We start from the raw sequence: 26,398 nt of genomic DNA on the forward strand, positions 1-26,398 counted from the left end.
AACATCAATAAAAATTGCTTCTGGAATTCATATTTCAAACTTAATATGTTCAATATCGGTTACTCCATCCGTAATGATGAAGTAACCACCGATACTGAACATATATATATATACCAAGTTTGAAATATTTTTGAATTCGAGTATTTTTTCTCAAAGTTTTTGTATGTGACTGGCGCAAAATTGGATCCACTGTGCTCAATTAAGTTATTAATGATGTAGGCCTAAACGTCTACTAGAGTACAGTCTAGGCTAGTACTACTTATAGTCCGATCGCTCCCCCCCCCCCCCCCCTCATCGGGAGCCTATCCCCCAGTTGGGAACTCGGGGAATATAATACAGTCAGTAATCATTCGTGTTTACTCCGTAGTTTCATTGCCAGAGACCCAACCTTGAGTACGTAGAGGGTAGAAATCAACATTAAAAATCGTTAAAATCTTCAATTTTTTTTGTTGAAGTTGAACCGAGTTCAACTTCAACGTTACGATTGTTAGAACTGAATTGTTTTTGTCAAAATCATAATATTAGAGTTTAAAAAAATGTGTGAATAATACTGTTCTTTCATATTGTTAACTTAGACCTAAACAAACGCAATTAAGTTATTTAAATCACTGCAAGTTGATTGAAACTAATTTTTCTTTGCATTACGGATGGGCTCACCGATATTTAATATATATACAAAGAAATATTTTTGAATTCCAGAAGTATTTTTAGACAATGTTTTTGTAACTATTTCGCTGTGCTCAACTGGCGCCAAATCAACTGGAGCACAGTGTATTAACATACGAACACTGTGCTCCCCTGCCAAATTGGGTCCATTGAGCACAGTGTATTAACATACGAAAAGATATGAAAATTCAGTGACTTATTTCTATTTAATATCACTATGCTCCACTTGTGCCAAATTGGGTCCACTTGAGCACAGAGCATTAACATACGAAAAGACTAACATTTAAGTGATTTTATTTAATTTTATATCACTGTGCTCCACTGGCGCCAAATTAAGTCCACTTGAGCACAGTTTATATTAACATACAAAAAGATAAAATGCAGTGACTTATTTCTATTCTATATCACTGTGCTTCACTGGCGCCAAATTGGGTCCACTTGAGCACAGTCTATTAACATACAAAAATATATTTAGTGCCTTATTTCTATTCTATATGACTGTGCTCCACCGGTGCCAAATTTGATCCACAGGACCAGTTAATTACCGTAGTACTATTTCTATTTCGGAAGTAAATAAAGGCATAAATGGCGCTCCGTAGAGAAGTAGAAACGCTCCACACACCTCCTCGCTTCCCTGGATTTATTTTCAAGAAGAGGAATGCGATGCGACCTCGATCACATGGTATGATACATGATATACACCACATGTAGAATGTGAAAAGATAGCGTACTTTTGCTACAAACAAAAAGAAAAGACAGTGTTGAAGTTGACCTTGGTTGTTTCACTGGTTAAATGGACCGAAAAACCTCTTATAAACACTCACCAACAAGTGAAGTTGCTGAGATAAGAGATAAAAAGAGAGAAGAAGAAATCGGTGTGTTTAAAATTTCATATTGATAGAAGAATGAGGCATTTTCTTTTTTTAAAGTGGATTTGGATAGCCTGGCTGGTAAGCCTGGCTGACCTAAATAAATGATTAGAAGTTAGGCGACAATTTATTAATGTATTAATGATGTAGGCCTAGGCCTAGAGGTCCACTAGAGAGTACAGTCTAGGCTAGTAGTAGGGGGTATGGTGTGGGGCTCCATCCCCTCGTCGGGAGCCTATCTCCCCCGGGGAGCCTATCCCCCCCCTGGGGATATAATACAGTCGGTAACCATTCATGTTTACTTCGTAGTACCCAACCTTGAGTACGTAAGAGGGCTACACTTTTCAATGCATGCACACGTACGAGTGTTGACAAAGTGCAAGGCACGCCAAATATTTGTGCGAGGCATCATTCTATCATTTCCAAAAGTGCGAGGCATGCGAGGCATATAGTTTACAATTTCAAAAAGGTGCAAGACATATCTTAATGTGCTAATTATGCTATATTATAGCAGCCTAGCGTATCTAAATAGATTTGTGTGTGCGGTCTTATGGCGATTCCCCTCCTATAGCACATGGTTTCAGCAGCAACGCACATACTTCTCTCTCAGCGGCGTGCCAAAGACATTTTTGACATTCCATTCTCTAGGAAATCAACACGTGTACCTCTCTCGCAAATAAAGTGAACAGCGATGGCCAGGACAAGTTCAATAACTGGCGGTGAATAAAAGGTAACTGATATGCCGATCAAATAACATGCCGCAAAGAAAAAAATTGCGAGAGAATTCTGGAGCGCGTGTGAAAAAGACTTAGGCCTACGTCCGACAATCGTAATACTAGGCCTAAAGTTTATTGTGTGAATACCACACCTTAGATGTATGCCTCATGAGTACCTTAATGAACGAATCACATAAAAAGTAACAAATAAATCCTTAAATTAACGATTCTACAGGCGTGTTTCTCGCACACTGTTAATTTTGCTCTTTTGACGTTCCATAGAAACCAAAATATTGAACATTGAGTGTGCGAAATATGCGAGAAAACATCTGTAAAATCACGGATTTATTACTTTTATGTGATTTTTCTTTATTAAAGTACTGTAGGCCTACTAATTCTAAAGTGTGGTATTCAGGATAAAGTTGGTTAACAAATTTCGAGTTAAAATACAAGGCAGGTGCAAAAGGGAACTAGCAGGCCTAAGCTACTTCAATTTCAGTGATTTCCTGCCTTGCAATTTTGGGAAATGATAAAATGATGTCTTGCATTTTTTGATAATGGTAAAACGATACCTCGCATAAATTTGTGACTTGCCTCGCTTGCCTTTCCTGCCTGGCATGCCTCGCTGCCTCGCACTTTGTTACTACCCCACATGTACCATCCAGTGATCTAAACAATCGTATCCGGACAACTACCCCCTGGACAATTACCACCCGGACAACTACCACCTGGACAATTACCCCCTAGGACAACTACCCTCTAGGACAACTACTCCCTTAGGACAACTCCCACCCGGACAACTGCCCCCCTAGGAGAACTACCTTCTAGGACAACTACCCTCTAGGACAACTACCCTCTAGGACAACTACCTTCTAGGACAACTACCCTCCTAGGACAACTACCCTCCTAGGACAACTACCCTCCTAGGACAACTACCCTCTAGTCCAACTGCTATGCCCCTAGGACAACAACACCCTCTGAACAACCACACCTATATCATGACACCTACACCATAGGTTATAATTACGATCTTGTAAAACTTACTGAACTTCAAAACATAGGGAGAGAGATTGAAAGCTTTTGATTTTTTTAATATGCGTATCGTCAGCAGTTATTTTACATTACGAGAATCGATCAAATTATTAAAACGTATTCCAATCTTGAAAAATAAAGGGGTGGGCTTATTTTATTCTTGTGTGACAACGCCCTCGTAGTCCCCTCTTCACACACAATTTGATTTTAGAATACAATTGGCAACAAAAGAAGCAGCTTGTTAATTAGGTTACCAATCGTAGTTGTCCAAAGCTGTAGTTGTTCCTAGTGGGTAGCTAGTGGGTAGTTTTCCTAGGGGGTAATTGTCATAGGGGGTAGTTGTCCTAGAAGGTAGTTGTCCTACAGTACAGCTAATAATTACTGCTTCGTTCCCACGCGTAACCCTTCGTAGCCCACGCGTGGGGCATTGTTGAACCTACGATGTATTGTCTTTTGATCGCGATCCCACGCGCTCCCACGATTCTAGGAGAGGTATTGTTCTTTGATCGCATTCCCACGCGCTCCCACGAGCTCCCACGAAAGGCATTATATTTTGATTGCGATTCTACATAACGTATTGTTTCTTGATCGCGTTTCCACGTTCTCCCACGAACGTGTTTTTGGGGAGAAGATTCTATTGTGTGTGTCATGGCATGGTGTAGATGGCTAGGCGAGATCTGTATACAACGTACTTACTACAGAATACCTTTATGTAGCCTATGCCGGACGATCAGGCATTGACCTCGAATTATAGAAGAATTATTAATTAGAATTATAAAGCGATTTACTAATTTTAAACAAATTAGTGACCGTCCACGATCCGGACGTCCTAACATCGTAACAAATGAACACCTTGACATCATTGACGAAGCTATGGCCGATAACGATGAAATGACTGCCAGGCAGTTGCAAGCCGTTTTGATGAATAAAACTAACGTCAGTTTATCCATAGCAACTATTAAAAAAACGCGACGCAAATTAGGTTGGAGATGTGAAGGTACAAGATATTGTCAGCTCATTAGGCAGCCAAATAAAGTGGATCGCTTTCACTATGCATTAACGTGTATTAGAAACAAGGAGAACTTTCGTAATGTTATATTTACCGATGAATGCACAATCGAATTGGATCATTATGCAAGAATATCATTCCGAAAACTAGATGAACAACCAAAGCTGAAGGCAAGACCCAAACATCCTGTGAAAGTTCATGTTTGGTCTGGTATTTCCAGAACCGGTTCTATGCCGATTCTTATATTCGACGGAATCATGAGGACGGATTTCTACATCAACGAAATCTTAGGGAAAGCCGTAATACCATATGCCCGCCTAAACTACCCGAATGGATATCATTTCATGCAGGACAATGATCCAAAGCATACGGCGAATGCAACTAAAACCTTCATGAAAGATAATGATATCTATTGGTCGAAGACACCAGCAGAAAGCCCCGACTTAAACCCAATCGAATTAGCGTGGCATCAACTCAAAGACTACTTAAGGCGATTTCATAAGCCACATACAAAAGATGAACTGATTTGTGGTATCAAAACGTTCTGGACAACTAACATGACTCCAGAATTATGTCAAACTTATATTAGCCACTTGAGAAAGGTTATCCCGGCCGTTATTAGAAGAGAAGGCAAAGCAACAGGATATTGAAGTTTAGTCATCGCAAACCAAACAGCCCTTTTCAGGGCTACAAAAATACGAAAGAAATTTGATAGCATGTACTTGGTCTATGTTTTTTTATTACCACATTACTCAAACCTTATATATGTTTTATTTAACATTTCTTTATCGACACCTTCACTTACATTGTAAGAACAAAGACAATCCCAGAACAAATAACAATAGCAGTACTATTATGATAATAATACCTTTTCTTTTGTAACAATACATAATACAAAGCGACATTTAAAACAATGATAGGCGCAACTGTAATGAAATGAGTCATACTGTCAAATGAAGCTCTTTTTTATCTTTATTATTATTTCTGTTAGTTAGCAAGAAATTCTTAAATTATAAATACTTAACACTGAAGTAAATTTAATAAACGTTTTGATTTAATAACATTAACTGACATACAAAATTGTTTTACACAAAAATATAACATTATTTTGACGGTCAAGTTGGCGTTGTTGGGTAGCTACTGTGTTGGTCAAAGTTAGATTCGCTGCCTCCAGTTCATGAACCCGATCATTTAACGTGGCTATGGTGATGGCATCAGTGTTCAAGTCGTCGCTGTCCCTCCATGCAGTGGCTGATAAAGTGATGTCCTTTCCTGTGTCCTGTTCATATCTGGCTATCATTGTACTCATCTGGTCATCAGCGGTGTTTAAAGGGCACACGTCATATTGCCAATCATCTCCAACGTCGTCAGTCCTTACAACGTCAGCAACAATTTCACGAACACATGCAGCCTGTAAAGAAAAGAAAATAATACATAGAACATTATGAAACAAAAACCAATAATGTAATTTACCGCGCAAGCGTAAGATGAATTTTACGATGAACTGTGGAAAACCACAATTGGATGCAATAAACAATGTGATTAATTCTAGTAATTACTGTAAACAAATAGTGGTGGGTCAATGGAAGAAAGCTAAATCTGTATGTAATATAATATCAAGGGAAAGAAAACAACTTTTTTAATTATGGGAATAACATTTAAAAAATGAGTTTTAAAATGTTTAACTTACCGGTTTCTCAACATTAACAGTCTTCCTTTTCTTTGGTTTCGTTCCATAATCATGTTGTTTCTTTCCATCATCTCTATCATCATTCACCACGGCATCATCAGTGTCATCATCATCGTCGTCGCTCTGAACCAATTCTCCAGCAATGCTTTCGTATTTGACCGTCACGCCAATCGAAGTATTAATCTAAAAAGAAGTAAAAACAATAACATTTAACAAACATATCAAAATATTGAAAATGTATTCCATAAAAAAAAAATCATTAAAAACAATAGGAAATTATATTAACGTTATTTATTGATGAATCAGTCGCTACAAACGATGGAATAATACATGTAGTTTGTAAATGTTAAAATTAAAATGTAAGGACAAAATTAAAAAATGCTTGTCCGTTTCAAAAAAGGATAATCAATTAAATAACAAGAAAGTAAATAACAAGAATATCGTCTTACCTCACAAAGAAATGGATCGTTGTTTTCCACAACTAATGGCGGTGATAATCCTCCACTTGGAATGGTTTTTCTAAATTTATCTCCACGTTGAAGTGTTCTCAAAGTTACGTGCGCTGCAGATATGATTCGTCTGCGTAGTGGATTTCTAACAAACTCGCTCGCTACCCATGATGAGTTACTGTATCCAGCCCACTGTATCAGTATTCGCCTTCCGTCTATTTTTTAAATTTTTCCCGTTAGCCAAATCCCGCATTCCTTATCGATGGCCTGGATGCTGCTCACAATTTTAAACGTCGACATTTTGTAAGTGATAGTAAAGATTAAATGATGACAAACACCAGTTTTCAGCATGTTTTTATACTTGTTGAGCGGCAACATAAACAAAGTCGAAGAACAATATATACAATAACTTTAGAACATTAATTGTCCGGCTTGCCTCCCCTCCGAACAATGCCACGCACATCAAACATGCCTTTGTTTTTATGTAACCATAAAAAAGCGCCGAAACAAAGGGAGCTGTCGATAATAATAATTTACAAAAATCGTAGAACTGAAACTCATGAATGTGTTGAAAAATACCACCTAAAATCGAACCGGTAGCCGACAAAAACTCGCTTATTTTATTTATTGAGAAATCGTAATAAAAAATATAGGACATTTTAATTGATACGCAACGTTTGAGCTACACGGGTTACCGCATTAAATACAAAATACACAGCGACACAATTTATTTAAAAACTCATAAACATTTTATTTCTATATACAAAACTTCGTTATTAATGGTAACCACCTACAAACCATGTGACTTCCGGTAAATTACGAACTATTGACCTCAGTAACAATTACAGTAGGCCAGTGTCGGCCTACAGTATTAATGTACAGAAGTACTGTAGGCTGGGGCTGTGTAATTTACCGGTTAAAATATGAGTGCAAATACCGCACTATTCCCTTGTTGGACGCAAACATTTTGCATCGTAGGATTGTTTAGTGGTTTTACGAAAATCTATAAACAAAATTTTGTAGGTGTAGGCCTACGTGGTACTCGTTCGGTTGTTGTTTATCGGAGTTACGAAGCCTAAGAGTGGTGACACGTGGTAACGCATGGTACTTCGTGAGAACGCGTGGTACTTTGTGAGAACGCGTGGTACTTCGTGGGAACTGTTTATTGAGGTTACGAATTCCCACGCGTGGCCACGAAGTAGCTACGATGCTGGAACGTGGGTAACGTTGCAGTAGTTTTTAGCTGTACTGTAGAAGGTGGTTGTCCTAGAGGGTGGTTGTCCTAGGGGGTAGTTGTCCTAGGGGGTAGTTGTCCTAGGGGTTAATTATCCTAGGGGGTAGTTGTCCTAAGAGGGTAGTTGTCTGGGGGTAGTTGTCCTAAGAGGGTGATTGTCCAGGGGTTATTGTCCGGGTGGTAGTTGTCCAGGGGGTAGTTGTCCTAGACCGCTAAACAATAGGTACGCGCACTTGTCTGGTGGTGTCCCTTGTAGTTGTACGAATTGTTTAACATTGAGGTGCAGGGGAGGATTTAGGGAGGGCCCCCCTCCCCCCCTTTCTAATATATATATATATTATGTAGATGAGGACGTTTTTGATCTCTGTTGCGCGTGCGTACAACTGAGGACTAGTGCTGTTCCGCCGTACCACGCCGAGAATGTTAAAGAGTCGCTATCCAATCGAGTTGGAACAATACTATGAAAGCCCCAGTGGTCTAATGGTTAGGGCAACTGCATATCAAGCACACGGTCCGAGTTCGAGTCTCGGTTGGGGCGACTTTTTCTCATTCTCACAGATTTCCTCATCTTTATCGTTTCAAATTAATTAATTAAATTTCAGTATATCATCGGGCGGTTTAGAATTAATGTTCTTTGCCTGCTGTGTTTATATATAAAAAAGTATCTCTTCGGAGATCCCGACTTGTGAATAAAAATACTGAAAGATGAGGGCGTATCAATTGATCTCTGTTGCGCGTGCGTACAACTGAGGACTAGTGCTGTTCCGCCGTACCACGCCGAGAATGTTAAAGAGTCGCTATCCAATCGAGTTTGAACAATACCATGAAAGCCCCAGTGGTCTAATGGTTAGGGCAACTGCATATCAAGCACACGGTCCGAGTTCGAGTCTCAGTTGGGGCGACTTTTTCTCATTCTCACAGATTTCCTCATCTTTATCGTTTCAAATTAATTAATTAAATTTCAGTATATCATCGGGCGGTTTAGAATTAATGTTCTTTGCCTGCTGTGTTTATATATTATGTACCCATTTACATACGATTTTACAGGAAAAGGGAGTAGAAATCAACATTAAGAATCATTAAAATCTTGAACCAAGTTCAACTTCAACGTTACTATTATTAAAACTGACCAATCAAATGGTTCTTAAATTGCGTCATCATAGTTTGTAAGATATCATCAGAAACATTTTTTTATGTTAAAAAAACGTACTGGTTTGGTTTCGGAAACGTTTTATTAAACGTTTTCAAAACGTGGATTTGTGGAGTTTTGCGAATGTTGAAATAACATATTTTTATAACGTTTTAAAAACGTTTTTTTTTAATGCAATTTTTCTAGATAAAATAACAGAGGTCCCAACTTGGGAAAGTCCATTTGCAGGAGATTTTGTCGAAAGTCAACACGCGGGGAATCGAAAATCAACATGAGAAGCCCTTGATCAATGTTAGGACCAATCAAGGTGCTTTAAACAGTCCTGGCTTTGTTTGTATCAAACCTGTTAGTGGCGGTAATTATCGCTGTTGGTTTCAATTAAATTAAATAAAATAAAAAATAAAAATACAATATTTACACATAAGTTGGCTTAATTTTTACATAAGTTTATCCATCAGTATTTTTACATTCTTATATTTTTATGGACACATCCTCAGTACAAAGAATTTTAAAAATAATATTTTAACTAAAATTCAGTATATAACATAATTTAACTTAATTACAATATTTACACATGATAGTATTTCCCAATAGAATTTACTCAATTTTTTTAGGCATAGGCCTAGGGCTTCTACTTCTAGGCCCTACCTAACTACCATTTTAAAACCCAAAAACAATCAAGATCGAAATAAACTATTTCCGTCTTATGTGCTACATTACGCGAGTAAACATAGGCCTATTATTTCAGATGAAAAACATTGAGTTTTATATTGTTTTATTTATACGGAATTACACTGGCAGGCATTAAAGATATAACATTAAAATGTAGGCCGTTTATGAGCTATATATTTCGCCGATTTCTTATCGCGGGAAAATTCCCCACAAGCGACATCGATCGATCGATCGAGGAGTAGGCCTAGGCTAGAGGCCTAGCGTGCATGCCGGAACAGGTGGATTATTGCTATATAAATAACTTTGAACAAAAGACCTTACGACAATCTTAGGTAAATTTTTATTAAACGTAGGCCTACTTGCTTGGCGAATCCATGCCTTTTAAATCATTTAACAAGTTCGTAATCGGATCGTAGTACTTACTGTACAGTAAAACCAAAAAACACCGCCTCAACAACCTCCTGCGATGTCTGTTGTTCTTTGCTGCTGGCAGATCAACATTGGTAGAGTCCATTAATTATGAGGGTGTTTAAAAATGTAATAACTATATACAGTGTCTCAACCACTGTGTAATCAAAGCGTTTATTTAGTTAAAACTTGGATCCTCCCAAAATTGATAATCGTGTATTCCGGTTACCACGTGATTGATTCACGGTTGGTTGCACGCTTCTTTTTTTTACACGTCCGGCGGCGGCGGCGTGTAGTACCGTGCATGTTTATATTATTGTTACGGTTTAACAAAGGCAGTGCATACAAATAAAAATACAGTAATAGACCACGGAGCCTCCATGAATAGACATTGTTTCAACATCCTGCCTAACTTTTGTCTGGTTATTGACTATTGTTGACCTGGGCTGAGCCTAGGCTTAGCTGGTGTAACCGTAAATCAATTTGGCCAAAAATATGGGGAAATTTGAAAATGTGGTAGAAAAATCAAAATGCGGTAGGTAGCGCAGTAGATGGGTACTAAAAGCGGTAGACTACCGCGAGTAGCGGTAGACTTGGGACCCCTGAAATAACGTTAAAATACTATATATATATTATATATATTTACGTATTTTTTTGGTTTAAAAAACGTTATAATATTTCGTTTTTAATATGTGTATTTGTGTTTTGCAAACGTTGCAATAACGTTTTATTTTAATGTTTAAAATTTTAATTTTAAACGTATATATAACGAAATAATGATATTTAAATAATGTTAAACGTTTTTTTGACATTGTTTGGTTTTAAAAACCCTATTTTTTGTATTAAAAACGTTAATTTGTGGAGTTTGAATATGTTATATAAACGTTTTATTGCAACGTTTTAAATACGGTTTTTACATGTAAATATAGCCTAAATGTTGAGTTTAAAAACGTATTTCGTTTTTTGTGAGGTTTTAAAAGATGAACAACAATGTAAGTTTTCTGGTGGTGTAGGCCTAATTAGAAAGAAGTAAATATGATTGCAACTTCATCCTTCTTGTTTGTATCTCCTTGTAGGCCTACACCCCTTGAAAATAAAGTACATAAAACGTAATGCAAAACATAATGTTAGCATAATGTACTTTACAATATTTCCAAACCTTCCTGCATTCAATTATTAACTATTGCCTACATAGCAGCTTTGGAATATTAATTAGTAAGAAACGTAACTTAGCCTAGTGCATTTTGTGTTTGGAAAAATGGTAAAAAGGGTGCTCAATCTTATGTTTGGCAAGAGCGAGAAACATGAGCAATAATACAGTTTTATACTTACTGCTCGTTTCATTTGAAATGGCGCACAGCAGCACAACCGCTATACTATAACTGCAGCTGTGCTGATATGTGCTGCTTTCTTTTCTCGATATTGCTAATTACCAGAGTGACTTAATTGTGACGTAGGAAAATGGCAGAGAATTTACGAAAGCAGCGTTCAGCTGTTGCAAAAAAAATGGCATAAAAAACACATTTTTCATACAATTTTGCCGTTCTAATATAGACTAATGGATAGAGAGGGATTAAAAGGTGCCCCAGTTCGAACAGCGCTAGTATTGGACTTGCAGTTATACTAGGAGGAGATAGAGGAACAAATTTTGGATTAGTGCTATTAAGTATATCACCGGGCGGTTTAGAATTAATGTTCTTTGCCTGATTTGTTTATATATTATATTATAGATATCTTCTGGGTAGTTTGGGGTGGTCTGAGCTGGACTGGGCACGACTGTTTGTAATCTCACAGCAAGATGGCTTCCGTAGTATGAAAATAGTCTATTTGAATTTAAATTTGAATATATATGGGAGAAAATGGAATACGGATAAGTGAACATGCGCTCTATTAAATGTGATGGGCTATGACGAAAGAGACAAAAATCCTATATTTTATATTCGAGTGGCCATACGAATGACGTCACAATGTCTGGTTAGCCATTTTGATGCATGATTCGATATCTACAACTCTTGCAAAACATGCATTTTTTTTTCCACAGAAAGTTATCGCATAAATATAAGTTACACTTTTGCCAAGTTTCAATTTAAATTGTTATATGGTTTTCGATCTATGTTAAATACGCGTAATTCATAAAATCGCGCGTAACTTACTTACTCTAAAGTCATACTTATGACAAAGTTACACAATCTTAAGTTGGCCAGAATTACAGAAACGCTGGCAACAAAATTCGTGGAAAGAAAGAATATACATAGAAGTAGGTATCCCAATGAAGCGGATTTTCGTTACCGCGATTTTAACACGTTCGTGAAATTTCAAAAAGTGTCTTTGAAGTTAAAAATATACTATTTCTTATGTACCCATGTGAATAAAAATTATATGTCTGAAAAGATCTTGTTTAAGGGATTATTTTTATATATTTTTAATCTATTTTTATTAAATATTTTGATAGAAAACGCGAGTTAAAAATGAGGTACAAAAGCCGGCGAGCCGAAATCCGCGCGCTAAAAATAACTTTGGAAAACACCTACCTATTTTCAAAACACGATCGCACGAGGTCCATAATAGGTGGTAGAGTAATTTTTGTTGCATGTTATCAGGCTTTAAATACTCTTTATTTTGATACGTAAATCGGTTAATATTATGTACATCCGCCTCAAATGTCAATTTTAACGATAAAAATTTTTGAGTCTTATTATCAAAATCTGGCTAATTTAGTATTGATTTGAAGCTAATTTATATTTCTGTTTGATAAACCACATCGTTTTATTTGACTTTGCGTGGACCTCGTGCGAAGAGGCCAATAAGACCAACCACTGAAAAAAATAATCCCTAACATAAATATCAGGGTTTACCATTTTCCTTACGGGGGATTCAGTTCTCCGCTTATTACTAAATTACCGTCGCCCAGACAATGTGCATGTTATGCATATATTAGCGTGTTAATTAATGATTGGATAACCCCCGCAGTGGACTGTTCCATTTTCTGAACTAGTCTTCACCGCACACGAGGCATGTCGAAAAATGTCGCCTCTCATGGAATATTTGCTTCGAAACGTCAATTTTACCAATTTATTAAATTATTTATTAAGTGGAATATTTATCAATCTACTATATAAAGCAAGTACGTTGGGAAGAAATGTACCAAAGAAATTTAAGAAGCTTTGAATTTGCTATGCAGCGGCCGTAACCCATTCTATGTAGGCGGCCGAAAAGCGCTTTGGTCAGGGTTGCCGTTGTACGTATACGCTGTTTCTTGGCCTAAATTTTATTCCGTATATTTCAATTTAAAGTGCAACTTTCGGTTAGAATTATCGAAAGGAAAATAAAATTAAACATGTTAACATTATACTATTGAGGTAATTACTTTGTTAAATTTAAAATTCGTCTGTTTCTTCTCGATTTTCTTAGGCAGAATTTAGCGTTAGGCTTTTTTTTAGGCCTATATATACAGTATACTTAACTTGTAAGCGCGGCCGAGTCTACGTCCGGCCCGGCGCTCGAAATGGAATCGAACACATAATAAGCATGGGCTTAATTCTTATTTTTGGTGGTTCAAAAATCAATGAAAACAATATATGATTTTAATTATAAATTTAAATACTAGAATTATAAAAAAATGTATACTTTCGAAAAATAATATTTAATGAAAAGAAACAATACCCACACAGTTTTTTACCACAATATATATTTTTTTTCACATTTTAACATTTTTTAACAATATTTTATGTTGTATTTCAGAAATACCTACCTGTCAATATAAATAACCTTACTAAAATACATATTACATTCTATGCAATGCAAAAAAAAAGAAGTTAATTCACACACTGGTTCAAAAGTTACGAATCATTTAAAGACGGGAACTTCTTGGGCATTTTTAAGACATTGGGAAGAACACGCGCAAAAAGCTCTCGGACGAAAAAATAGTCTTGTACAACTCTGTTGTATCTATGGGTTTGGCAAAAATAAGGACTTTAAAGTTATTAATATAAAAGTTATAACCCTTCAAAAATGGTTCCAAATATAATTGGAAAAAATGCTATTTTTCAAGCAAAAATCACTGTTTTTTGGGCACTTTAACAGACCATAACTTTTGAATGGATAATCCGATTTCAATCATTTAAATTGCAAAAGTTTATGTTCAGTAAGATCCTTCTGATTAACTGAAAGAAAAAGTACAATCATTAATTTTAATTTTTACATTGGGATACCTAATAGAAGGAAAAAAGGATCCTGACAAAATAAGTTTTACTCTACTAAAAGTTCAACAACTAAATAGGTAGGTATTATTTGTAAAATTCTTATTTATTTTGATAATATCACATGCTATCATTAAATAGGGTATTTTAACATTATTTTACTTTAAATAATGTAATAATAGTAATACCATGAGGTCATTTTAACTGTATACTAATTTGTATGTACATTTTGTACTGTGATAAAATTAGGTAATTCTAAAAATAGAATTGGAATAACAAAGCATGTCAATAGCATAATACCGTTTGAATTAAATGGTCTACAGTAGGCTATTTTGTCTAGATATTCCTACATAATAAGGCCTATTCCAGGCTGGTAGGTCCAACATTATTTTCGCGCCACGGCTTCTAGCCAGCTAAAACCCCAGAGGACATAATCAATAACAAAATGTATCAATGCGAAAGCTATACATCTAAGGCTGACAGTTTTAATATTTTGTAAACTCGACTAATGGATAGGTCCTGTCCTGGCATGTCCAACACACATCGGCGCAAGGTTGCCGATTTTTTTTTCGCAAAATTGAAAATTCTTTAGCAAATTTTAAAAACCATGAAAATGGCTAAATTTGTTGGTAGATACATCAAATAAATATAACAGGTTGTTGTCTTGTATTGTTTTTATCTTTATTCATTCAAAATTTGTGATTAAAATACAAATAAAACATTACCGCATTAAAATATGTTGGGCCTATCTACTGCAGCCTCACCGGCCTGATACTCGGAGGCCTATTCAACGGTCGACTATGCCAAAGCCGAGTCATGTATGATCGGCGTGTCAGGCCTCTATCTATTATTGGCGGATGTTATGGCGTCATCGTATGGCCACCCGAATATAAAATATAGGATTTTTGCCTGATGCCGATAACTAACTTGTTGAAGTGACGAGTTCAAATCTAGTTTGTATATGTGTTTATATAATGTAAATCGTAAATTCGCTTTAATCATCAATAAATAATTATCTAACTCAACTTAATTAGTAGGCCTAATGGTTTTTAATTGTTTCTAAGAGCCAATTCATACTAAAGATGGTTCCTGCCCACCAAAGTTGTTCTGCGTTAGGGCATGTGATCCTTCGTACTGTAGGCCTATCCTAATTTGTTTAGAATCTTAGAGCCAGTTCATATGGTACTTAGTTATGTACTAAGAAGGTGTCTGTCTGTCCTCCTTGGTCAGTTGATAAGCGAAGTTTTCTTACAACAACGTCTTGCAATTAAGGAATATTATAATATGTATTTGTTGTACACTACTGTACATCTACTGGTATTAGCATTTTCAGTGTTACATATAATTGGTTATCCGCAACGAAGTTGCAGGATAACCTCTTGTGATTGTACGAAATCATCTTTTTCTTCATCTTCTTTCTTTCTGTATGATTTTTGAGTAACGCTTTTCTCAAAAACTTGCAAACATAACATTTTGTTAACTATCTCAACATATTGACATTTACGTAACGTCGTCAAGCGAAGCTTTTCATGACGTTTACAATTGCGCAACGTGACTTGCGCGCAATTTAACGATTTTCTCGTATTTTAACGTAGGTCGAAAACCAAATAACATTTCAAATTGAAACTTTGCAAAAGTTTAAGTTATATCATGCGCTAACTTTCTGTAGAAAAAAAATTGCGTGTTTTACACAAAGTTACGCGTGCACGCGCATTTAAAATTTCAAAATGCGCAAAATTAATTTCTAATCAACTTTCTACGCGTTTCATGTCGTTTTAAGCATGTAAAAAATTCCCACGTGTGCGCAAATTTTTTTACGTGTGCGGTGCGCACGTAGCATTAAAAACAAATTTTGTTCGCGTGATTTATGTTTTTCCAGCCTTTTCTAGTAATGTTACCAACTTTTAAACAATTTCGACTTAAAGTAACGTCATACGAGCACGTCGAATTGGCCAATTTGCGCGTGTTTTTGATGAAAAAGTTAAAAAAATCGTCAAAATTATGCCTTTTTTTAAACAGTCGTAATTTCTAAACTGCACGGTCAACTTTTTGTGGATGACATTTTCTGGAAGTTGATGAGTTGTAGATATCGGATCATGTATTAATATGGCTAACCGGACATTGTGACGTCATCGTATGGCCACGAGAATATAAAATTTAGGATTTTTGTATCTTTCGTCATAGCTCATCACATTTAATAGAGCGCATCTCCACTTATCCGTTTTCTATTTTCACCCCGATTTTGATATTGTCTAGGTCAATCAACTATCTTTCGCATGAGTTAAAAATATTTTTATTTTTATGACGTCATCATGCCTAAAAATTTAAATTACGTGTGGCATTAATTTCATCTTTACAGTAAATTTTAATCTGTTATAGCTCGTAAAAATAAAATGTGATAATCATGATTAAAACGTTTTCTGGAAGCTATTGGATTGTAGATGCGAAATCATGTGAAAATTTTGTCAATCGGATGTTGTGACGTCATCATATGGCCAGTTAAATGAAAAAAGTCGTATTTTCATCTTTTGCGTCATAATTCATTACATTTAAAAGAGCGCGCATCAATATTTCACATATTCAAATTTCTTCTACACGTTAATATGTTGTTGCTGAGATAATTCCCTTCCGAAATTGTTACCTTCACATTTCATTTTAAAACCGTCAACATGTTAAAAATTGCAATAAATAGCGGGTCCTATTCTACACTGTATGTGATATGGATACAGATTATACTGTGTATACTATATATGAATCAAAATAATAGAATTCATATCATATTCTTTAGTTCAGGTCATAATGCCAACGTGAACACTTCCTTTTGTCCTCAACCTATCCCCTTAATGTTAAAAGGTACGTCGTTACACGTTCATGTTGCACCACTTGCGCGGCGGATAACCAAACTCGTCAAAGTGACGAGTTACATGTCTAGTTATATATTTTAACTGTCTGATCAATTGAAATAAGTACTGGCTTTACAACGCTACTCATGACATTGAGGGGGTGGGTGGTGGTTGAACTGCAATAATAAGTTTGACTGTACAGACATAGGCGGCGACTGAAAAACCCTATAGCTACTAGCTCATTATCTATTAAAAAATACCTATCCCACCTCTGCAGTCACAGGTTGAAGAAAATAAATCAAATTTCTGTTATGAGTGTACTTGTTATTACGCCTGAGGGAATAGACACTATTGGAGGAGAGATTGGAATGTTCCATTTATTGCCAAGCAATACGTTTGTATTACATCTATCAAAATTTTAAAAATCAGCTTCTCTTCAACATTATGATGCTATACTTTTTTTGGTAAAAACAATTATCGTAGAAGGAGATGGGTAAATGCGAAGCATCCTCGTATTATTGTGTGCGTGTATAACGGTTAACCTCAGCTCAATTTAATTAGTAAACATGGTTACATTAGGTGGTTAAGATCAGTGCCGAACGTATGAACCTATTTTATATATCGAGTAAAAATTCTAGAAGAAGCGCGCAATTTACCGAATTTTGCCCTTACGTAAATTTATATATAGATACATAATACATTGTTACAATTGGTCAATTTTGAACTTTGACCTCTTATATATCAAAAACTTCCTATCCTATTTCCTATGGAAAATTCTGGTCTAGAAAAGTTGGATGGAAATTTGTCCCCTTTCGGGTGGTGATTCCCCCTCCTGCCATCGGACTATTAATAGGCATATTATTAGACTGGTGCATACAGGAGACAAATTTTTTAGCCACTCGTGGTCCGCAAAATCTATCATCTGCAAACCTATAAGTCCCCACGAAAATTGTTTTTGAGCAATAACTCCACTTTTCCTGATCTAAATTAACTAAATTTGGAACACATACATTTCACACAAAGCCACATTGTTCAGAGTTGAAAATATGTCTCTAATTACAATTTTTAATTAATTAAAGTAATTTTCCCCCCAAAAAAAAGGAAATTCGCCTGTTAATTGTACGATCTGTACCAAATTTGGTCTGTGTATTACTGGAAATGTGTTGTATGTTAAGCAAAGCTAGATAATCTGGAATTTAAATGAGTATAAAATAATAAATAAATACAGCATTACTACTAGTACTAGTTACTTAGGTCTAGTCTAAAATTAATCATTTAATTAATCACGCTAGCTATAAATATGGTTTCAACAAAAGGTTTTAAGAAGGTTTAATAAAAAGATCAAAATAAACTATTTCCGTGTTATATGCTACATTACACGAGTTAACATATTATTCCAGATGAAAAATATTGAGTTTTATATTGTTTTATCCATACGTAATTACACTGGCATTAAAGATATAACAATAAAATGTAGGCTGTTATGAGCCATATTTCGTCGATTTCTTATCACGGGGAAATCGCGATAAGAGACATCGATCGATCGAGGAGTAGGTCTAGGCTAGAGGCCTAGCGTGCATGCCGGAACGGGTGGATTATCGCTATATAAATAACAAGTTTGAACAAAAGAGCTTACGATAATCTTAGGTCAATTTTGATTAAACGTATAGGCCTACTTGCTTGGGAATCCATGCCTTTTAAATCATTTAACAAGTTCGTAATCGTATCGTAGTACAGTAAAACCAAAAAACACCGCCTTTAATTTCCATTGTATTTTTCGAGTCAGACACACCTATTCCATTTTTTTATTTATTTATTTATTTATTTCAACAATATTTTACGAGGGTGGTCCATCCAGACGAAGCTGATTATTAGGGACCCACAAAAATACATCATGACTAGACATAAACGTATCAATAAAAATTAAATTAAAATAAATATAATTTATAAAGATAAAATAAAGCACAAACAATTTAGAATAAAAAATTAAATGAATTAAATTAAATTGGCCCTCTCAGGAGAAAAGATAGGAAAAAGGAAGCAACTAAACAAGAAGATAGTTCTTGAGCAGAAATTTGAAGGAAGAGTAAGATGAAGCTCAATTAGGTGTGCACTACCTCTAATAACAATCATGCTGGTTCCCTTTGCAAAAAAGCTGTATACGATCCGTATACGCTGAAAACGTATACGACGTATACGGATCGTATACGATTTCACTGTTTACATTATTTCCACTCTGTTGCTCCACAAAGAGTTGGCGTCGTATACGTTTAGCATACGTAACGTATACGTTGTTTATTCATGATAAGAATATCGTATACGGGACGTATACGAATCATATACGAACAAACTAGGCCATTTTATAAATTATAATAGTAGTAATAAGTAGAATAGAGCTAAATAAAACATTTTAATTGTCATTACAACAAATACGTACATAGCACCGGCCACTAGTCTATTAGTATAGTAGGAGCTAGGACATAAGACCATATTTATTTCTATTTATTAGATAGCCTAGGCTACCGATACAATTCAAACAACGTTTTTCGCAAGTCAATAAAATACGCTAAACAGGTATACTACTACTAGGTAGGCCTAGAAAGGACAAGACAATTAAGGGGCCATTTTCACGATGTTGTTTGCAGTTTTCCTTTATAAAATATGACAGAGGTCAGTAAGTTCAGCCGCCGACGACGACCGAGCGTTGCTCGGTTGCCTACAGTTGCAACTCGTGGTCGACTCGGCTCTCTGGTGGCCAATCATGCATATCATCGGGTACGTCGTTCGATCTTCTCAATTCGTCACACCACGTGCGAGCTTTGGGTGGTCAAATTACATCGTTTATGTTAAGCGATATTATTCCGCGACATGTGTTGTAGTATAGCATGGAGATGGAGTAACAATAATTTGGCAAATAATGCCGAAGAGGAAAACCATGATCCAAAACAGAAGTGGGATGTGTTGATAGTACATTAACATTATATAATAATAATAATAATTATTATTATTTAACTATGAATACAATCGGATTTTGAATATGAAGTTGATCACTTCCGTAGAAAAAAATTAAAAAACAAAATTAGTGGTTATAGTAAATACAATTATATCGAATTTCAATTTTTTCCCGGTTAAGCGAACAGATTGAATTGCTTTCATTTATCTCAGCGGTATTTCTGCTTGGGGATTAAGAAATCATAAAACATGTCTTTAAAAAATAACCACCCTCAACTGTAAATAACAAATTAAATAAGTCTACTAAACATTGTTGATTTCCCATGGACCCAACAATACCCCAACTATTTCATTCATAATTGTTTATTTGTAACAGTTTATTTGAAATCCTTGTCCTTTGTTAATTCAATTGTGTGACAATTAAATTAGATTGTACATGCTGATGCTGTATATTATGTAAAAAGATGAGTCATGTTTATCAGATTTTTGAAAAAGATCAAAACTTTGAATTCTCAAAATGTGTTCTATATCTTTATTTGGAGTTAGACTCGTACTACATTCATTAAAATGATAAACAAATATCCAGCAGCCGTGTGTACAGAGGGGGCACAAAAAAACTATTAGCTACTAATATTGTACACAATTTATTACATCCTTTTTTAAGTAACACATATTCAATATTATAGTAAAACGTCTATACGTCAATACGTAGTTACGAGGCGGTATCCTCGCAACTAGGCTCATATTAGTTGTTTACCACTCCAACATATGATATGAATAAAGCCTATCTTATTAAATAGTATCTCGCGCCCGCGCATATACAACAAAAAGTTACAAAGGTTCACATAATTATATTAACGATTTTTTTTTAATTTACGAATTAAATATATAAAAATATAATTAAATACCGCTTGGCCTGTCAATGATGGAGGCATAAAAATGGGGGCGTGGGGTACCTTTTTACCAGGGAGATGTAAAATATGTATTTAACATTTACCTGGTTTTACTACGTTCGCGTACAATTTATCATTTGGATTTTTTAAGTTACATGTAGGTTATGTTAAATTGTATTCATCAGTGACAACTCTAGAAAATTTACAGCAATTAGTTCTGATGCCGCAGCCTAAAACAGTAAAATGCTTTAAAACGTCGGAGCTTCTTTTTTTTGTATTTTTGGCTTTTGAATGTTTTGTTGGCACCCCCTAACTCTGCAACGATGATATCCATAATGCATTCTATTTCCATTTCACCGTTGTTGATTTACTACTAGCTAGAGTATGTTATTAAAATAATACAATATAGCCAAATCTAATATATAGGGGAAAGCTAGCTAGCTTATTTTCACAAGACCTAGTTACTCTTAGTTTACTAGAGCTGCTGCAGTACCTAGTTACTGCATGTTCGATCTATACAATTACAATATGCCTATAGCCTAGCTAGCTAGAAGTCATCGAATTTACTATCTACTTTGGCCTACTGTAACTAGGCCTACATCCCATTTTTTATTTTTTTTATGGCGAGTTAAAACCCGTAGCAAAAAAAATCCTGTTGGTCCTTGGACAACAACAATGATGATTGAAAATGAATACAACACAGGCACGCTTTGGGCGAATTTATTTGGATCATTCCATATATATAATAGGGAGCCACATTTATTCTACATTTTTATTACATCGTAATTTATGGATTTTACTTACTCGTTTTAAATTTTATATACTGCGGGCCCAATTTATTATTTATTTATTTCCAAGTACATTAATATTAATTAAAGCACTTTCAAATTAATAACAGCACATTTTGTATGATTCACTTATTAATGGAACGTACCAAAGGTAAAGAATAGCAGAGGGGATAAACAAGACGGAACAGCCTGGGTGGGTTTTTATGCTTGATAGAAAAATAACGTCTGTAAAATACAGCACCAATTTTTTTTCATTAGCGAAAACTATGAACTAAATCATCATAGGGAATTTAATGTACATATACCGACTGAAAAAAAACCCAAATTGTACACTAATTACTGAAGTCTGGAAGATGCTCCTGCCATCGTAAACGTATGCTATCGTCGTCTTGTTATGTTATGTAAAAAGAGGGACAGTCCCTTTTCGCTTGGTAATATGATGCAGTTTGTATACACGCGTACTCGTATCGTATACGGATCGTATAATTAGGAAATTGTTTATAAATGATCGTATACGGTTCGTATATGTTTATTATGCGGGCAGGAACTTCCGAATTGACGTATACGTTTCGTATACGAAATGGACTTCCTATACGAAACATATACGAAACGTATGTAAATCGTATACGTTCGTATACGGCTTTTTTGCAAAGGGTTGCACAGTGAATTGATCACTAATTAAATATTCTGGTAAACAGGAATTTCTTACCCATATTTTAATTCAACAGGTACTTGCTTCTGGTGTAAAGTAATTAGAGAAAAGAGAGACATTCCGTGACTGGTAGAAAGAAATCGACATCAACACTTTTATTTAGTTACATCCCCAAATTGACAATTGTATATTGTATAATAATGTGAGTGATGGTATGATCGTCAGCGACATACTAAATACACTTTACTTACAGTAGCTTCCTATGTTTATAATTCGTGTGCTGCCACATGATTTACTGTGCTATTCGATAGATAGCAGCGATAAAATACATTCTATATAATTTTCTTGTGTGTGAATATGTCTTGGCAATACTTTTTATAATCCTTAATGTATCACATGATTTAAATTTTATTTTCTTTAAAGTTTTGCGGAAACAAAGAAGGAAAAATGTGGTATTTTCAAAGCGTGCTCGCTGTGAAGAAGCAAATACAGTCTCAAGCACAACATTTACTGTGGAACAGGTAATTTAGGCCAAGAAATATTGTTTGTTTTTAATAGTTCTAAAAAAAGACAAAAAATAATAATAGAACAAAATTTAAATATTACAGTAAAAATTACAAGAGTGTGGAAGTAGGCCATGATAAGTTGTATGCAAACTTTAGGTCAGGGCCATCAAGTTGAAATAAACAAGCCTTTCCCCGAATTTTTACAAGGGTTTGTTTTCCATAAAAGGGGAAATAAAATTAACCAAAATCAAACTAAACAACAACAAAAAAAGAGAGAAGAAACAGGAGCAGGAGATTTATAAGCTGCAGCAAGAGACTTTTAGGTTAAAGTTAAATGAAGGAAGATTGGGAAGAGATTTTAATGCTTAATATGTTCTGTAATTTCGGACCATTGTAAAAAATTGATTTGAAATTAATTGAAATTTTTCTTTTAAAATATATGCTTGGTCAAATCTTGAAAACACATTGTAAGATTCTGTGGTAATTTAGTGTGTGTGTGAGTGAGTGTTTTTTCACTATTCTCTCTTCTCTTAATCTATCCTGCATACATGACTACATCTGTAGTTTTTTTTAGCTCTAGGGTCGGATTTATCAAACTTGCTTAGAAAAAAAACTTTGCCTAAAATCCTTGATTTTGCTTAAGTCAGATTTATTAATATATGTAAGCAGAAATATTTGCTTAATTTTGTCTTAAATCTAAGAACACTCTGCCTTAAAAATCTCATTTCTGCAACAGACAAATTCTTTTTCGACAACACGATCATGCTAGACCAGAACATCAATTATTCGCAAAGGCATGCTAGTGGGTTTTCCAAGGTATCACAGACGCTAATTAATGGCCTAAAAATTGGATAAGAAAAACTAATATTTCAGAATAGGTACCTTTGACCTAGACAAAATTAGAACAGAAGTTATTTTTGTTGTAGGTACTTCCGAAGACCCGTCTGAACAACATATAAAAAGTGGAAAAAAAAGGAGATGAAGAAAAATTGCTAATGTACATATAACTAAAATGGCCGTTTCTCTCAATTTCACTCAAATATCAGTATTAAAGCATCAGATTTTGGCAAATAGTTATTCAACCACAGTCACTAAAAAGTATATTTTGCAAGAAAATATCACTGGAGATAATACAAATAAATTGTTCAACTTTAAAAATTCAAGATGGTGAATATACTTCAAAATGGCTGCCATTTTTTCTAAAAGGGAAAAGTTTGAGAAAGATATATATGTTCAAATAATTTCATTTGGCTTCGTATTTTTGATGAAGTTTCTTTTTTTCTAAGCCAAAAAAGGTATTGTTACATACCACTACAGTTTCAACCTTTCAAGCCTCGTTTCTGGAGAAGATATGTCGATGACATCTTGGCAATCATCCCCAAAGGCACCGTCAATGCTATGAACCATCACATCAACAACATGGACCCTTCAGGTAACATTAAATTCACTCACGAACTCATGACAGACAACACTATACCTTTTTAGACACACTCATCACAGTACATGAACAAGGCAACATCACATTCGTTTATAGAAAAACCACTCACACAAACCAATACCTTAATTTCAACTCGCATCACCCATTACAACATAAATTAAGTGTGGTCCGTACATTGATGGAGAGATGTGAAAACATTGTTACCACCGAAAATGACAAGAGAACAGAAAGGAACACCATACAAAAAGCCCTAAAAGCTTGCAACTACTCGGATTGGTCCATCAAAAGAGTAAAAGAACAAAGGAAAAAAAAAAAACAACAGGAGAATAAAGGGAATGAAAAGAGAGATGACCAATCTAAAGCAAGAGGGAACGTCTGCATCCCTTATGTTAAAGGCCTATCTGAAAGGATAAAAAAGAACTATGCTTAAACATCGCATTAATGCCTACTACAAGCCTTTCAACAAAATTCGGGAGATGCTGGTCCATCCGAAGGATAAAATCAGGAAAGAGGAGACAAGTGGAGTAGTGTACCAGGTCGGATGCAGTAATTGCAGTGCAATATATGTAGGAGAAACAGGCCATTTCAAACAAGACTATCAGAACACAAAATAGACATCATCACTAACACACCAGGAGGTGTCCGTACCAGAGCAGCCCGTGCTTCAACATCTGCAACGATCCATAAGTCTGCTATTACGGATCACATGGATCAGAAGAAAGAAACACACCATGAATAGAGACGAAGGAGCATACGAGCTGTCACATATCTATGATGACTTTCTACACCAACAGAGAGAAGCCGGGGCCCCCCGGAGAAGACCTCTTAACACCACAGAGGGCGCACGTCATCGGAAAATACCCACTGATGATACGAACTAGCTTCGGCCAGCTCATTCACCTGACGATGACCGACGATGAAAGGTTGAAACTGTAGTGGTATGTAACAATACTTTTTAGGCTTAGAAAAAAAGAAACTTCATCAAAAAAAAAAAAAAAAGAAAGTTATATAGTTCTTAACACTTTGATTGCCAAACTGCCAGATCCTTTGCTATTAATTTGTTCTTCGTAGGCCTACAATTGTAAAGCTAAGATCTTTATGATTGTTTTAGTCTAAATTGCATATCAATCAGATCACATACGTAGTTTTAATCAGCTTAGTAAAAACATTGAAATTGGTTATAACACACCTGGCAAAAAATGCATTTCAGTGAAACATTATAATCAGACCAGCTTTATGTATAAACTATTAGGCATACCAAAAGATTATGACTTGACATAACATCTTAAAGTTTCTTGTATTGCAGTAAGTTTGCAATCGCATTGAATAACCTTCAAAAGAGAATCTGGAGCTGATGGTACTGTATATCCGCTGGGAGGGTTCAAGATGATCCTTAGCTTGAACATATCCCATTCTTTTGGATTCAAGTTGACACCGACCACTGGAGTGGGGGAATTGATGCGTTGGCACTATGAGTAGGCCCAAACAGCTCCTTCTTGATTTCAGAGATATACTTCCAACTAAGTTCATCTATTACACTTACTGATCGCAGTAGAAGGTTGAGTCTTTTTTAGATGGAAGAAAACCTTTGACAGAGTTTGGCATGTGGCACTATGGGCAACAATGAACAAATATAACATGAGACTGAAGCGGATCCACACCATTAAGCAGTTGTGCCAAGGTTAGCAACATAGTACTGGTTCAGGGAAATGTTGGTGAATGGTTTCATACATCAGCTTACCCAAGGTTATCTACGTTCGCCTACACTCTTTAATATTTTCTTCAAATTCATTATGAATGAACCTCTTGCAAAACACCAGGGAACACCATTTTCTGAGTGAATGTCAGTTCCGTTTTACAGATAACATTGATAGAGTTAGACAGCAGTGAAGAAGAACTTTCCCTGACGATGAACCTGGACAGTATCATCCTCCAGTTGTGGCATAGAATTTAGTTCCGAATACACAAAGATCATGACCAATAGTGAAAGGCCAAACTCAATCAAGATCAAAGTCACCGGGCATGAGCTTCAGACAGTGAATATCTTGGTTCGACCATCAAAGAAGAGGGCTCAAGAACAGAAGTAATTGCAAGAGCGCCATAACCAACCATTGCTGTCGCAAAGCTAAACATTATTTGGAGAGCAAAAATAAAAATGAAAATTGGCTATCTGGCCATCTCAATCTTCCTGTATGTCCTTCCTTAGACATTAACAACTGAACTATAATGAAG

At 35.5% G+C, this 26,398-nt stretch overlaps 2 protein-coding genes across 2 annotated transcripts in view; one reads left to right on the forward strand and one right to left on the reverse strand.

The window, feature by feature from the left end:
• The window catches only part of LOC144835096 (uncharacterized), a 168,708-nt gene that overhangs the window by 75,133 nt on the left and 67,177 nt on the right, over positions 1-26,398 (reverse strand). The gene's annotated exons all lie outside the window — the stretch shown is intronic.
• The window catches only part of LOC144835123 (uncharacterized), a 116,115-nt gene continuing 91,113 nt past the window's right edge, over positions 1,397-26,398 (forward strand). Inside the window, exons 1-2 of the mRNA XM_078690168.1 lie at positions 1,397-1,541; positions 22,646-22,743. Of these exons, the coding sequence (XP_078546294.1) occupies positions 1,460-1,541; positions 22,646-22,743 (180 nt within the window). The 5' untranslated portion in view covers positions 1,397-1,459. The remainder of the gene's footprint in view (positions 1,542-22,645; positions 22,744-26,398) is intronic.

Source organism: Antedon bifida, chromosome 2 (genome assembly GCF_963402885.1).
Source record: "Antedon bifida chromosome 2, ecAntBifi1.1, whole genome shotgun sequence".
Classification (NCBI taxonomy): Eukaryota; Metazoa; Echinodermata; class Crinoidea; order Comatulida; family Antedonidae; genus Antedon; species Antedon bifida.